Source organism: Hippoglossus hippoglossus, chromosome 18, assembly GCF_009819705.1.
Source record: "Hippoglossus hippoglossus isolate fHipHip1 chromosome 18, fHipHip1.pri, whole genome shotgun sequence".
NCBI classification, from domain to species: Eukaryota; Metazoa; Chordata; class Actinopteri; order Pleuronectiformes; family Pleuronectidae; genus Hippoglossus; species Hippoglossus hippoglossus.
In genome coordinates, this window is record NC_047168.1 from 10,915,315 (window position 1) to 10,932,353 (window position 17,039).

The following is a 17,039-nucleotide window of genomic DNA, read 5'->3' on the forward strand; positions in this document are numbered from 1 at the left end:
ATCCAGATGTAGTTTGTACTGACGTCTTTAGTTTGAAAAGTCTACCTCTTTTGTCCTTGTGTGAAAAATAAAATAAACAGTGGGAGCAGGAGCAGGATCGAGCATTAGATTAAGTGTCTCCAGCGAATTTACACATAAAATGTTAGTTTACAAGTCACAAGCCGGGTCTTTCTCTGCCCAGACTTTGTGACGACGCACATGAAACACAGCTTTTGTTTGTTTGAGTTTTTTGGAGCTTTGGCCAAAACTAAAAAACATGTTCATCAGAAGATCTGCTGCTTTTATTTTTTTATTTTTTTTGTCACCATTCTTAATTAGTTTCATGGTCCTTTTTAAAAACCAAGTAAATCCTTGTGAAACATATTAAACGTGTTTGTGAATGTCTCTTCATTTTTTAAAACATAAGTGTTCTATTTTTCATGTTTTGGGACAGTTTCTTTTTTATTGTTGTATAATGAAAGAAATAAAGCAAATAAAGACGACTAATACACATCGAACCATAAATAATTGTTCACAGTTAAACACACTGATAAAATATCACCGTTCTATTGTTGTCGATGCAAATATAAACTTTATCGCTGAGTTTTAGCTTCTTCTTTCTTCATCTCTGTTCATTTCCTGCCTCCTCAGGGTTTCTGCAGGATTTCTAAAACGCATATTTAAATGTGTTAAAATATGATGTTATAGGTCTCTGACTTTAGTTTGCAAGATAAAATGGTGTTTCTAGGGTTATTCTGTACTTGGTTACTTCACCTTATCAATTATGAAGAGTATAAGTAATTCTGGGACTCCTATGGTCTTTCATATTTGACGTACTTGACATAGATGTTAAATTTCATTTGATTTGCTCTTATAAAGTCTTAAATGTAACCCCTCCTCTGAATTTTCATGACAACAGGAAAATAACCTGTTGTTGTGAACGCGTCTGACCCGGAAAATCTCCTGCATGTGAAAGGCAAACTCTGGAAAATGTCCGGACCCACTTTTCAGTTCATTTCCCAGAGTTCATTCCACCGATCTGCAGTGTGACTCCTCTCCCTCCTCCCTCGTGTCACCCAACCAATCCGTCTTCATATCGTATTCTCCCTCATTTCCTTCCTTCCTCTCGTTCCCTCCCCCCCCCGCGCCGTAATGAAAAGATGATTTGTCTCCTTCATCTCGAGGAGGTAGCGCGGTGACCTCTATCCTCCGTCGTATTATTTCCAGATAATGGAGACGGAGAGGTGTGTTTTTGAGGCGACGCGCGGCACCGAGGATTAACAATCCTTGACTCCTTGTGTCCTCTTAAGCATCTGAGTCTTATCAGGATCACTCAGGCGAAGACGAATCTCCTTTTTTCCTCACGGATCCAAAGATTCTGACCTCAAAGAGACGAAAGAAGAAAATCAATTAATTCAGATGATGGCTTCATTAAATAATTACCAGGCCTATCTGTTCTGAACAACAGCGGGGACGTGATTACAGGAGGCCTCTGAGTGACACGTGGTCGCCGCTGGGGTCACTCGACGGCGCCGGGCGGGAGGATCGACTCTCCGAGTGTTGACAGGGACGGGGAACATTTCCATGCTGACGGCACACAGGGCGTCGTCACCCCACCCCACCCATCGCTGAAGGCTCAAAGCAAACCTGCCTTTTATAAACACACACACACACACACACACACACACACACACACAGGATGGCTTCAGGATGTAAAAACCTGTCGGAGCGATGCGGTCGACGGTGCAGGACGTGAATAAGCAGCACAAGGACCTGGTGCAAATATTGACTCCTGTGTTTACTGTTCTTATTACCGGAGACAAAAAATATGAAGCTAATTTAGTTTTTCCCTTTCTCACACCACATTAGAGCAGCTAAAAACCCCTCAAGGACATTAGGTATGCGCACGAGAACGGGATAGATAACAATAAAGCTTGGTTCTGTCTCTTTTGCACGACTTTCATGTGCAGTAAATTTATCTCAGCCACTGAATTATTAAGGCCTCCAGGCGACAGGATTCCCAGGCCGATGCCAGGCTAAGTGCCCTACATCTTATCTTCGTCTGCCTCCACCAGCCGAGAGGACGGAGCGGTAACTCGGGGAGGAGGGAATTCTTTCTCTTTCTTTATTTTTAGCAAAACATCCAGGACCAAAGGGAGGAAGACGAGGTTTGACACGTCTGAGCCACATCAGAGCTGTAAACACAGTGACCTTCTGAGATGGCTCGGTTCCCACGAGCGTAGGTTGTTTATAAAGACGGATGAAGCTTCTCCGCTTCCTCTCACTCTCCAGAAATGAAACGAAATAATCCGCAAACGAACGCCGCCATTTGGAGTGTGTTTCATCTAAATTGTCAGAATTGTCGTTTTCTTTACCCTAGAATGATCCTTTAGGTCCTTCAGGTGTAGCCTAGTGTTTTAGATTATTGGCCGAACATAACAACAATATGAAAATGTCCCTTTGCACTTAAAGTTGACTTTACATTGTCATCGAGTCAATTTCCACCTGTTCGTAACATTTTATTCACCAAACAACAGGAGGGAAACAAAATGGGTTTGAAATGTATTTATCGTTTTCAATCGAGGGGTTGTGTTGAGACAAAAAGGGACGACAAGACGTGGGGTGGGGGTGGAGGTGGAGGTGGTGCCGATGCTGCGGCTCCATGAGGCGTTCGTATCCGGGATATTTCGGCTTCAAGCGTCATCCGCGGTCATGGCCAGAGTTAAACATTAGCTGATTTTCAGGGATGTTGGTTGGATTCCAGAATCTATTTTTAGGCTCTTTCTGTTGAATGTCCACACTGATTAACAGATTCTCAGGTCAGAGGTCAGATCAACAAACAGTAGAAGGTTGATGACTGGCAGGAACCAGGAAGTGCACTTTTTACTGTAACTGGCTCCAGAAAGTCTCAGAATTACACCTTAACCATCGAGAATCTGTGGAATAATTCATCCTCTTTAAATACAGTCCGACCTGTTCCTCCGAGACAAGTGTGAGTGTGTGTGTGTGTGTGTGTGTGTGTGTGTGTGGGGGACAATTAAATGTGACATCATTAACTCCAACAAAAGCCTTGAGAAAAACAAACATGTTAACTGAGAGCGCGCACACACACACACACACACACACACACGCACACACACCTTGGGGACTCTAAAGCAAGCTGCCTAATGGACCTAATAAAAACAGCACAGAGGAATCTGCCACAGAAGTGCTCTTTATTTGCCATCACACACACTCACACACACACACAGACACACACACATCTACTCTCGACCCACACCAGGTTGTGGCACAGATTAGCTCATTGCAGAGCCACTTTAGTGTTGTTATCTCGAGGCGGGGCGAGGCGCGCTGATTACATGTGAGTCAGTGGAGGGTAACAGTGTCGGACACCCACAGTTAAACTGGTTATAATGGAAAACCAGACAGTCAACAGAGAGGCCAACTCCATCTCCTGCTTTCAGACAAGAGGTCGGAGTTCATACACACACACACACACACTCATATCACCAACATATAAAAACTAGAAAATCCTCTTTATTTTACCCTCTAAAATAAGGGGAAGTTTTAAGGTATATTCTATATGTTTTTCATCTTAAACACATTATTAGAACTCAGTAGAGTGAATATCAATCTAACAGTCCCTTTAAATTCATCAATCTGCAAAAGTCAGATGTGCCTGATTCTTTTTTTTGCTTATTCATGACTTAAAATCTTGAACAAACTGTGTCCTCTCATTTTCTGTTAAATGTACAAGAAAAGGAAATTGTGCAGCTTTTATAATGACATTAAACACATGCACCTCCGCTTCTTCACGCAGGTGTTCATGGGAAATGTTGCGCACACTAAATGGTTTGTTCGAAGGTTAAAACGCAGAAGAAGCTTCACGGATGCGTCACAACAAACCTGGATGACTTTTGGAATCTGTATCGATTTCCTCATTGCCTTCTGTATAAACCTGTGTGTGGACATTGGAAACTACAGCTGTGAACTACATTCCCCACGTGGACTTGCATGAACAATCCCAGGTGTTTTCTATTTGGAGTCATTGTGAGCCTCAGAATTCCCCTTTAGTCAAACATTTGCCCGGATGATGGTGTGGAAACTGAAATATTGTCTTTTTAATGGAGAACCTGCAGAGAACTGAGGTGTTCCTTTTCTTTGTGAACTCGTCTTTCGCCTTCTTGCTGCTGTGAAACACCTTGAAGACGCTGTGAGGTACGAGTTTGATCCTGTTTGAGTAATGTTTGTGAAAAAAACACTACAACAACTACAGTGTGTCCATCTTTGAAATGAAAATCACTGATCTTCATTAGGAACCAATGGATTTAGGCTGATGCCAGATTCATGGTGAAATAACCCTTTGTAAGTTTTGGTCTTTGCTTAGAAAAAAGAATATGAAATGTGTTCAACCATATCACTGAAATACAACTCGTCCTCAGACTGATTTATGTTTCAAACCCTTAAACTCTCACAAAAAGAACTTAGATTAAATCAAAAGCGACCATTTCCTGCTTTATTGTGGAAACATCAGGTCATTTCATTATTATTTAAATGCCATCTTATAAATTGAAGGATTTGGGGCTCCTCCATCATCTGACATCATTTCAGTATCTATTGACAAATGTTCACGTTTTTATCGAGGGAGGATTTTTCATCTTTTATCTCATTTTAAGTCGCAATCCAGCATCTTCACACTTTTCTATTTGTACCAAACCTGCTGTTTTGTCCGTCGGTGTTTAATCTACCTTCCTCCGACTGATTGTAAAGATCAAAGTAATCTGGTGACGCACAAACTGACGGTCGCTCTGTTGATTTGATGAAGAGATGAGTCACTGGTCTCATCGAGCAGGAGCTCCACAGCAGATCTGTTGTCCTCACGCTTAATGGAAATATGTAAATGTTCCTCTGCTCATCTTTACATGACAATAACACACACACACACACACACACACACACAGATCCCTGTGGAGCTCAGGTCTGAATACCAGCTGCTAATGTAAGATTTACGTTCAGAACGAAAAGGGCTAATTCTGGAAAGTATTTTCAGATTTCTGCTTTTTACAGCCTCGCACTGTATCACAAGGTTATCGGCTCCATCATGGGTGGAGAAGTAAAAATAAAAACACAACAGCCTCCTTCAGAGAGACACACACCTTCTTGTTAGTATGCCTGAAGCTAAATAATAATAATAATAAGAAACTGTGAACGTGTCCACACACACACACACACACACACACACACACACACACACACACACACACACACAGGCCTCAGCTCGGTCTGGTAGTGTCTCCCTCCTTGTATGTGACATGAAACCGTCTCCAGTTTGGCTCTGAGTGTTTTGATAACCCTTCAAAGTCCAGCTATAGAAGTTCCTGAGAGACACGGGGACCGACCCACGAATAGCCTCTCCTGCCCCGAGGAGTCAGAAGTCAGTCAGCCGACCAGGACTTGTATTTTTCCTCAGTCACGGCTGTTGTGAAGGTTTTAAAGACTCGCTGTGTGTGTGTTCCTGTCTCAAGCGCCCTGAGGTGTTCATTAGGCGAGGCCCTCTGGGGCCCCGGACGCTGCCTGCCGAGGCTCTAACTGCTGCGATGGCGAGGTTTTAAACACCCGAGTCCCACAGTGACACAACATCCTCGTAAACAAGCGTTTTGACGTCCTGCAGAAACAGAAAGCGCTAAGTCAGTCCATCTGCTTTTTGTCATTTTCAAGAGTTACTTCAATGGCAGACAATGTGAAAATACTAAATATGTATTATTGCTATTACACACTAGGGCTGTCACTTTTTATTTGAGATTCAACCACTCGTTCTAAACTCGTAATCGTACGAATAATGTTTTCCTGCAGGGTAAACATTAGCCAGCTAGCATGCTAATAACCGAATATTCTGTATCCCACCAACAACCACATCAGAATCAATAAAACCCACAAAGTGCCTCAGTTTACGTTTTTTTAAGTACATTTCTTTATTTAACAATACAAATATGATAATAAGAAATGATTTGGCAGGCACACGATGACTGATAAAGGGAGCTGCACTGAAGCAGATTCAGAACTTCATTGAGCAAACAGAATTGAGCTTAAACATACTGAAAAATAAAAAATAGCCATATCTGCAATTTCCTCGGCACCGACTGGCCTCGATCAGTTCATTATAAGGCACATAAGCGAAATCTGAGTTGAACTAATGTCACAGGCCAGAGTAGAAACACAAATCCTGACCTATAGAAATATAAAAAACGGGCTGATTTGATATTTTGACACGTCAGATGGTTTGTCACACAGAAACATCTCGGAACCAATCGGATTGCTCCTCGCTAGCATCACCACAGACAGTCAGTAGTTCCGCTGATTAGCTCGAAGCCCGTCAAGATGGATTCTTGTATGATTTTGCGACTTTCGTGCTTCGAGGGTCTAGTTAGGCTCAAAGTAGAAAATCTGTGAAATGTGGACGCGACTCGTTTCCGTTTTATCTTAACCCGCTCCGGCTTTTAAACATACATACATCTCCTTACACGTCTTACACACGTGTTGTGCATGGAAATCACGACAAAAATCAAGGTGCGATGTGTCTGATAACGTGAGCACAGTGCGTAAAACTAATTCCTAACTTTGCAAGTAGCTACTTTATCGATTCTCTTACATTCGGAGGAAATCAAAGCTGACACGCGAGCGGATTCAAGCTACAATCGAGGCGTTTCAGTGTCCTGTCACAATGAATCAAAAAATGACGTGGGTGTAGATATCATAAATAACAGAAGAAGATAAAATGGTAACATAAACACGGGTGGCGTATCAAAAGAGAATGCAATAATGACCTTTCCTGTTTGAGTTTAAGATTGCTGAAGAGAGATAGATATGGCGAAGAACTGTGAATTAACACAGGAGAAACCGATGCTATATGCTAACAGTTAGCATAACGATGGTCCAAAACTGTGATGGAGTAAGACTTTAATCTTACTAGTGGTACGAGCAGAGCGGGGGATGAGTTCACAGACGTGGTAGAACTGTGGAGTGTTAAAACAGACGAGATTCAGAAAGGACGAACGGGCCGATATGGCAGCGGGCGAAATTCACAGTCTGCACACTGGTGCCTCTTTATTTGTGGCTTCATGAAATCCCTCGCAGCTTATTGCCCTGTTCACAAGGCATTGTTATTATTATTATTATTATTATTATTATCTTCCTTCAGTGTGACCACAATAAAAAGAAAAAAAATTGCAGTTAAAAAATAAATCTGTTTGTTTTATTTGTAAACAGAGTTTTTCTTTCATTCGTTTCTGATTCAAACCACCGGGGGTTATTTCGCTCCGTCAAGTCTCATTTTAAATCGGAGTCAAGAGCGTAATAAGGGAGGGAAAGCGGAGTTGTCCGTCAATCAAAGTCCTCTCCGGCGGTGGCGGCTTCAAGGGCAGCCAGAGCCTCCGCCACCATTGAGTCTGTAACGCTCTGCACCTCCCCCTCCCCCTCCTCCTCCTCCTCCTCCTCGTACTTCGTCACCGAGATCCCGCTCTCCATGGTGGAAACGTCCAGAGTCTTTCGCAGTCTGAGCTCGTCCCTGGTGTCAACTGAGGACAGGCTGGTGGTGCTGGTGTGCATGTCCACCGATAGGACGCTACCCTCGTCCCCGGTGTCGCAAGGATAATCTGGCGTCCCTCCCACGCCCTCGTCCACCTCGATCTCATCTGCTGATAGGCTTTCACTGCCATTCCCACACTTGCTGATGGAGGTGTCCCACTCGTCCCGTGACTCTCGGTGTCCCCGCTCGCTGTAGTTTCTTTGGTCCTCATACTCCGTTATGTTGGGGTAAACCGGCACCTGGCTCGGCCTTTTTTCCTGTGACATCCATCTCGGTGCCACAGCGTCGGGCTGGATGATGTACAGACCGCCGTCTTCAGGCAGTCCGCTCGCCTGCTGGTGCAGCTCCTTCGTGGGTGAAGGCGCTGCGTGCAGCCTCTGGTTGAGGTGGTTGTTGTCCACCTCTAGCTTCAGGGTGCTGTCGTTGGACTTGCTGTAGGCCAGGTTGTGGATGCCCTCCTTCTGCTTGTCGTGTCTGCTCAGCGGGTCGATGCTGGGGGGCCTGCCTGGAAGGTGGTGGGGCTGGTAGAGCGAGTTGCCGGCGGAGTCGGTCTTCCTCCCATCCACCTCCTCAGAGGGGTCGTAGATGTAGCTGTGGGACAGAGGGACAGACAGTAAATCATAAATTCACATCAAAGCAACCAATTTATATACACTCATGCACATCTATTTGTTGCTTTTATTAAACTCTATCAATGCTATTTTTATACTGTAAATGTTTTAGTACTGTTAGCAGTGTAGGTCTTGCAGTGATGGTTTGGTGCACACGGAAAAATCTCAACAACTAATGGGCTGTGGTGAAACTTTTCGTGGTACCCAGAGGAAGAATCCTGATTAATTTGATAATTCTGTTTAATCTTGTGTGTAACATTTGTTACCCCCCCCCTTATCATTAATCATTAGTGATCCCAATTTCAATTTGTCCAAAACGTTGACCGTCCCTGAGCTGATGATATTTCCCTCAAAGCACCTTTGTGCACTGGAGACTCTCGGGGCAGCGGGGGTGCAGACTCGCTGGGTTTTTTAACTGAATCGATAAAACAATGAAATAGAAAACATTATAATTGGCTCTGGAATTCTGCCATTTTGTCGACCAGATGCAATCGGTAGTTGCAGCTGTAGCAATTTCAGAAAATATAATCTCTCATACATTATCATTTCAACCACTTATTTCAACTCAAATATGACTTTGAATCAAAGGGGAAAAACACACACAAAAAAAAGAATTTGTAAAAATCAATCTTATTTCTAAGAGTCACAGTCATACTGGACTTGGCGTCGGTGTTTCATTTCCTGGATCAGTGCGGCGTCAAACGAGCGAGGACTATTTCTGTCAGATGTTCCCGTCACGATCAATAAAAAAACGGCCTCGCACACTGTTCACTGATGCTTCCTCGTCCACTCAAGGCAGCTTTGTGAGTGCTACTGTTACATGGACACGCGGACGTGATGTTTGCACAGAGCCTCAGCTGTGATGATGTTTGCAAAGCTCCTGTGAATGTCAGATGTAGTTTATTATGAAGTCCTTGGAGGGAGGGAGGGGGGGAAAGGGAGGACATGGAGGTGTAGCAGGACTTGTAGTTTTATTACGTTGGTTTGTTGTGTTGCCACAATAAACAGATACTGATCATATAAATGTATATAAAGATGGACGACACCCTGGTGGCTGGTGGACGTTATGACCGCTAGCGACCAGGTGGCAATCGAGATGCTCTGACTCTAAATGGGATCATAATAAAAAAAAAAAAGAACACTATGCAGTTTTGAACGAGACAATAAACTAGCGATTGAGATCATAAACTGTGTATGAAAATGTTTACTGACGTGATAAATCAAGAGAACAGTCTTCTGTTCACAACCAGATGGAGTTGCCCCCTGCTGGTCATTAGAGGTTTCAGGCACTTTAGCAGTCTACAGTCTATGGTCCTACATCTTAAACGGCCCCCTACGGGTTGTAATAACCATGTTTGGGGGAATTTCCTACAAGGTTAGAATCAGTTTGTTCAGTCTCACACCTGGACAGGTATTAGGGAATGTCGGTGGGGGGGGGGGGGGCCTTAAAGCGTAACAGCCTGTCAGACATCACCTGCTGCGAGAGCCTCCTGTTTTTCACAGCTATCTTCTCCTTTCATTTGTTTCTTCTACTCCAAGCTGCGAGCCTCATAACCCCCAGCAGAGCTCCCTCCATCTCACACCCCACCAGGTGCCTCTCCACCTCCCCCCCCCCACCCCCCACGCCTCCTCCATCGTCACTGTAGTGTAGCTGCTCTCTAACAGACCATCCCTTTGACTTCTCCTCGAGCTTCTGTCGTCTTCCTCCTGCCTCCTCGATCTGTTTTCTGTGCTAGTTTCTTTTACTTCAAGAAACACAGGTCAAGAGAATTAACAAGTTAACATTAAAAATAAATCGATCAATCGTCTCCTGGCAAGCGGACATGCTAGAACTTTCTCCCGCCCACACGTCTATGGTTATGACCTCTAACGCACACGCTCGCCCTCTGACTTATGAACCCCTGTGCTCACCCTGCAGCCGCTCTCCTCTGTCTCACAGAGCTGAGAAAATGAATTTCTTTTCCGTTTCTCTGGCTCCCGGGCAGCGCCACCGCTGTGTCCTGGCTGCCGAGGTGAAATCTGAGGCTCGCTTTCAGAAAACAGAGCCACACACAAGGTGTTTTTTATATGTTTTTTGTGTTTTTAAACGGGCAGTAATTCACAAAGCTGGGCAAAAGCTACGTGAGAAAATGAAACTGTATTTTCAGCAACGACAGGAGGTCACCAGTTCTATCTCCGAGCTATTTTCAAAGAGCAGAGTCCAAAAAAATAACACAACTTGCTGCTGTTGGACTGGATAAAAACAAGATATGAATTTTTGGGCTCACTGAATTTAAAAAAAGAGCGTGTTTTTCACACCTAAACCAAACAGCTGATGCTCCTCTCTCCTGGCAACACAAGTCACACAGAAATAGAAAAAGCAGCAACTCCCTCAGTGTTAAACTGCGATTTTCACGGTAAAGGATTATTTTTGTACACAAGTTGTTTGCAGTTGATTCTGCTGAGTTCCTGTTTTCCTCTTCTCTCTGTTGGGATTCCCTTTCTGTGAGGGGTTTATGTTTTTTTAAGGAAGCTCATGCACCCTTTTGCATATATCATAACTTCAACAATGAAAATGCTGTGTTTACTTCCTCAGGTTAAGTCAAATATTGATTCTTTATTTGATTATGGTCAACACCATGATTTGCATGTGAAAACAATACAAGCTCATGATTTCATCTAGGATACAACGCAGGGTGCGGTGGTGCCTGTGGATTTGTCCACCACGGATATTGTTTTCGATTAATTCTCTAGACTGTGGCGAACCCGTCATGTTCTAATTTGTCAGTTAGACATGTGATGAACATCTTAATGTTTTTTTACTTTCCAGGCAAAGCGCATTGTTCTGTTAAGTGTGAGGGAAACTTACACCTTCGAGTAGCAGAGGAAGTAGCTCCTCTTGAAGTCAAAATGTGAAAACTTTTGACACAAAGTTATTGAGTTAACTTCTTTTTCTAATAAAATATAATTGCTAAGGCTGCTCTTATCAATATTTCTACGTAATGAGAGGTGTCCCTTACAGTGTTGAACCCACAGGATATTATCACCCAAACCAGCCACATCTGTTTTCAGTACAAACAGCCCTGTGCGTTACACTGGTGAGAACAGCAGCAGGAGTTGGTTCAGACCAAAACAATGACAATTAATATTGGAATTAAATTCACATGCTATTGTTGCTCCATATCGCTACATGTGCGAAAATGTGATAGTGTAGTTCACAGCTTATTTCCACTGCCCCCGAATTAGTTATTAATTAAAAACCATAGGAGAAAAAGCATCTATTATAAAATGATTGCTAAATAAGCTTCTGCTATTTCCTTCTGCTTTTGTTTTCTAGATGTTAACTTTCTTTAATCAAAATATAAAAAAATAAGGATTTCTGCTGCGTCCCAGAAAAATATAATTATAACTTTGTTGTGCATCCTTTTTTTCTTCCAGAAATGCTGATTTAGACAAAAACACGTGGATGTAAAGGGACAGTAGTTAAGTTATTTTTTCTGTCTTTATGGGTTTTCATTAAAAAAAGGACCAAGTGGGAACTGTGGAATTAGATTTTCTATAAAACAATATAATGGGACGAGGTCCAGATGAAATTGTAGTTGGATTAAAGTGTAAGATACGAAATGAGAAAGCTTTGAGCAACTATCGGCTGTTTAATGTGCACTTTACAGATGATTCCTCAAACTCGTTACTTGTCCTTATTCCTGACATGATTTAATAAGTAAAAACTGTCCAGAAAAAGAAGATAAAACATGATATTGTTGTTTTCTGCAGGTTTGCTGGGACTGTGTGAGCGTCGGCCTGCTGCTACCGAGGCCGTTCTCTTGACCCAGTAACCCACAGGCCCACCCTGCCAAGCCCCGAACGCCGCTAAGCCCAGAAATGTGACACTCCAGACAATTAGCAAGGTATGTGTGTGTGTGTGTGTGTCACAAGCATTCACATGTGTCTTTGACATGGGAAAGAAAAAAAGGTGCGGAGGGGGATTACAACTCTGGTATGTGAATCGCAGCTTGGCCCTTTTCATTAATCTGCAATCAGGCTCTCGTTCCCCCGGCCCTGCTCTGTCTCCCCCGTTCACCTCGAAACAGCCCAGCGATGTCAGGCCCTGACATCAGCGTCTTGTGGGCCTTTTTAATGAATGGACGGTCCTGCAAAGAAATACAGTAACCAAGGGTGATGGCTATTGGCATATTGACTCACAGTTTGTACAGGGAGCCCACGTGAGGCTGAGAGCGGGGATGTATTATAAATGGACCTCTCACTATCATTATGTGGCCAAGGAGGCATTTGAATTGGCACAGTGGACGGGCAGATAAGGAAATCTACTGCGAGAGGCTGTTACCGAGGCGATGGACCGGAGTCACTGGTTTCAGGTTGTTGATGAGGCCACAACAAAAATATGATGTTTCTAAAATGAATGGAGCAGCTAATATTGAATTTATGCGGAAAATGTGAGTTGAAGAAACTATCTGAAACTAGAGGTTGCTAGAACACAACAAAAGCAAAGTTTTTAAAATCTACAAATTATTTAAGAATGCGTCCTGACATTATTCACCAGAAGGATCATGAGACAGAGAATCGGCGTCACGTGAAGAGAAGAGGTGTCAACTGCGGAGTCACTTCTCACCTTTTTATCATCCTGCAGCATCGGCACCCCATCTGGCCAGCTTTGTCGAGGAGCTGTGGAGAGACAATAACGTAGAAATTAAATTCATCACACAAACACACTTTGAATAAACGGCAACAGACAGACGGCAAAACTTCTTCAAAAACCTGCATTTTAGCATCAGTGTCTCAGGTAATTCGAGTAACGTCAAGTAAACGTTAAGGAAAGCTCAAAAGCCTCTGGTCTGTTCTCGCAATGGACATTTCAAATAAAAAAAGATTATATAATATATATATATTATATCATATTATATATATAATTGACCCATTTAGACTTGATATGCTAGCTTTAGCTTTAGCAGTAGGTATTTACGACCAGTCACCGGAAACGAATAAAAACTAGGGGGAAATGTTTTTAAACGATGAAAGACACATAAACTAACCCTTTATATTTTATTGACCAAACAAAAATCTGAAAATCATGACCCTTTCTTAATCTGTACAATGACACACACACACACACACACACACACACACACACACACACACATGAAGTCGTGATATAGGGTCCAGGACTGTTACGGATCTGTCAGTTCGCCGTCTTTGACATGTGAGTGGTTTTTAAACGATGGCTCTCTCAGGGCTCTCTCGAAGATTTCACCCCATCAGTCAAGTTTCTGCTTTGCCCTTGGTCTCGACGGTGTTTGGACACAAGGATGGAAAACTCTGTCTGCCTGAAGCACAGATAAAGATTTTATTGCCATCCATCACTGCTGTGTGAGTGCGTATTGAAGAGTGTGTCTCTATGTGCGGGTCTGGAGTGACCTTTTCTCTCCTGGTGGTGTGTTTCTCTAGGCTTTGGCATTTCATTGCCTGAGTAAATAATTAATCACCGGGTCCTGAACGGGTTTGTCTGCAAGCAAAGGAGGGCGAGGGCGACAGAGGCAGAGGACACAGTATCTCTTTGAGGAAAAAACAGGAAAATGTGCCCACAAGACAAAAGTTTCCAGTCCTCCACTTAACTTTCTGACCCTGTCGGCTTTTTGCATCACCTTCAGTGAAAATCCTTGAAGAAAACGGAGTAAAAATAAACCTGAAAAGTGTGAATTACATCTGAGTGTCACTGGTGCTCATTCACATTGTCAGCAGATGATGAATTACAGTCCTGACGGAGAGAGCGTGTGATGTGGACGCGGCTGCCGTGAGAAAGCTTTGTCTGCCCCAAAAAATCAAATAACAAAGAGCGAGACTTCATTCAAATGACATGTCTTGCGTTACTCTTCATTTATCTTCATGTCAACAAAACCAATGAAAAGAGCAAGAAGACGATTTGATCCTACCGGGGATGTAAATCTTTAAAAACAGGCCACAGATGTTTGGTATCACTTTAAAAAAGACTTGGTAATTACTTCAAACTGCTGGACATTGTCATTTAAAAAAAAGTTTTTCTTTGATTGTGCTACCGATTCAATTAAATCGAGAAGCCCGACCACTTTATCACGTTCATAACGTTAATATTTTCTATTCATCGTGACAGAATTATTAGTTTCCGGTTCTAAAGGCTGATTTCCTCTAATTTCAGGCATGGACTAGTCCACATCTACTAAGATATCGGTTCACCGGATATATGCATATCTTCCGTGTTTGCAGACTCTAAGCGCAAAAGAAAATGTACTCATGATGAACTTGTTGTATAATGTGACAATACAATGTACTGTACCTCTGTGAGGTGGAAAAACACAAGGCCAGGCACCAGATTTATATCTTATATATATATATACAGGGATCACATGGAAACATATGACTGAGGGCACCTTGATGGTATCTCTGTTTCGCTGACATCAGGTTATTGTTGCTGTCAGGAGACAAATAGCTGCTCCAGGTGGAATCTTTAGTTTTCTGTGGTTTGAGGAGCGGGAGCATTTAGTCGTAACACGCTCCTCTGCACCTGACGTTCTAGCTGTCGCTCTACAATGTGGCCCGATGCTCTAATTTAAGTTGGGTATGCAGAACTGCAAATTTTGTATTCTGCTTTGTTCATGTAATCTAAACAACACATCTTCCCCCGCAGCAGTGTGGCTAATTTGTCTATTTTTAGCCTTTTTGCATGTCAATGGAAATTTATAGAGCAGAGGTATGAGCACTGTGCGCTTGTTGAACACAGAAGCAGTGTTGATTTCATTTTTTGGGTGGATTTCTTTCCTCGTATTTGTATCTATTTGTCCTGTATATCTTCAATCCAAGCAGCTGTGATGTAAGAAGCTTCGGGGACTTCATACGTCTCTGTGCAAAGTCCTGGAGGGAACCAGCTAAAAGGCCCAGGGGGGCTTTGCTTTGCTTGGGGGGGGGGGGGGATTGGTTTGAAAAATGCATGTGGGACCAATACAAAATGCTCTCGGTGTTCTCTTCGTTTTAGCATCAATTAAAAATGCATCTCAAGAGGACCCACTGAGATGTAAAACATTACAAGCTGCCTCACACACGAGGCTATCAATCTGAGTTTGTGGGACACATTTTGGTTCACACTGTTCTGCATGATAGTACCATTAATGCAAAGTCAACAAAGCGTGACTTAGTTATCCCAAGACATCTAATTATCCCTCTACAGGTCTGCCGCTGTGAACCATGAAATAAAAAGACACCAGAGCCGGAGGTAAGGAAACGTCTGACAAATATCAAAGTAGCGTCCCCTTGTCCCCTTGTCCCCGAGTGCCCTCTGTTCTCGTCTTAGAAAACAACCTCCTGTGATTTGACTGAAACCTGGCTGGAACAATTCCCACAGCTACACTTTCACCGGGACCTCCGGCACATTCACGGCCGCTGATGAAAATGCCAAGAGGCAGTTCAGAGCAGCGGTGAGGCCCAGTGGCTTCGACAGCTCCCGGTTTCACACAATGTTGCTCTGCCAAGTACACCCACCCAGATGAGGTGTCCCTTATCTTCCAGGAGCGGCGCAGGCGAGGAGGTCATTTCCCAGTTGGGCATCGGGAACCCTCCCATTAATGGAGTGCCGAATTCGACCGGACAGGGCACCGCGGTCACTATCAGCCAACTTTTGCAACGTGTAGTCCCATGCAAGGAGGTCAGTGATCGACTGCCATCCTGTAATCTCTATAAACACACGTGAAAATGCACAATCTGTAGGCAAGGGACAAGCCTTTCTAGTTTGACCAATAATGTTTGAGCAGGATCTGGCCGCCAACTGGTAAACACTCCATCTGAAGAGTAAAGGAGGCGGAACACATGAACCCAAATGCATTAGCTTCTTAATTCACCAGGAAACATATACATAGCTTTAAATGGAGATTAGCCAAATGTTCTCTGGAAGCCCCAATATTGGCCGTAGATGCCAGAGGTTAATTTTTCATCACACGATAGCCAATGGGCTCGCAGATTGGCCGACCTGTAGCTCTGAATCCTCCGATCGTTCGATGCTGCTGCTGGATCCAGCCTCCGCCACCACCAGCTTCTTCCTGCTCCTGTTTTTCCTGTTGTGAGGCAGCGTTTTCTTGCCTTGTGCATTATGTATAGTCCACATGACCACATCCCAGTGAGATGTGTGCGTTGCTTTCTGCTCTCTTTACCCTTGGGTGTGTTTTAATGTGCTCGAGTATCGCAGGCAGCACAAATTTGTTTGCGGAGCGTCCTCAAGCTCGGAGCCTCCTGTGCCAAACACGACTGCATATCTCTGCTGCAATAAATAGCCCCCGAACCCGTTAACACAACTACAGAGAAATAGTCTGATTATCAACAACTGAACAAAACGGCCCAGACGGGACAAAATGACCTTTTCAGGCATATTTAGCCCCGAGGTCTTGAGTCATGACTTTCCCTCTCGTGTCGAAACCATGAGAGTTTAAAGATGTTTGGAAAAGGAAAAAGCAGGAGGACAGGTTTTTATTTCAATATTGGACAATGCGGATCATTTGTGACGGGTTGAATAAGCGGCAAACTCTTTTTAATACGTCAAGAATTGCAGTGCAGCAACTTCCTTTTCCTGGTTATACAAGCCTGTGATATGAATCCATTGTAAACATATGAGATACTGAAGCTTAAAAGTGAAATGACATGTTTATCTGGAGTTCAAGAGTATTTTGTGGTTAGTCAAACATCCAGTGTGGACGCACAAGTAAGTCCACCCGACGATTGGCTCGCTGACTGAGTCGGAAAATCTTTTTTGCATCGGAATGGAGCCCATTGCAAATTTGCAAGGCAAAGGAACCGGCTCTGGGTTGACTGAGCGCTGACAATGTGATTGTGGTGTTACCTGCCTCGGG

General features: G+C 43.5%; 1 protein-coding gene across 1 annotated transcript; it reads right to left on the reverse strand.

Moving 5' to 3' along the window:
- Positions 1-5,932: 5,932 nt before the first annotated feature.
- On the reverse strand, positions 5,933-16,300 carry zgc:194930 (uncharacterized protein LOC557813 homolog). Its single transcript, XM_034569358.1, has 3 exons — positions 16,166-16,300; positions 12,785-12,837; positions 5,933-8,155 (listed from the first exon to the last, which is right to left on the reverse strand). Exons 1-3 carry the CDS (start codon positions 16,298-16,300, stop codon positions 7,360-7,362), a joined length of 984 nt encoding a protein of 327 aa, XP_034425249.1. The 3' UTR covers positions 5,933-7,359.
- Between the last annotated feature and the right edge of the window lie 739 nt (positions 16,301-17,039).

Coding starts and splice junctions, on each gene's coding strand:
- zgc:194930 (XM_034569358.1), bottom strand. CDS start 16,300: ATGTGGACTATACATAATGCACAAGGCAAGAAAACGCTGCCTCACAAC. Junction 12,838..16,165: donor CGGAGGATTCAGAGCTACAG/GTCGGCCAATCT, acceptor GTCTCTCCACAG/CTCCTCGACAAAGCTGGCCA. Junction 8,156..12,784: donor TGCTGCAGGATGATAAAAAG/GTGAGAAGTGAC, acceptor TCTGTCCCACAG/CTACATCTACGACCCCTCTG.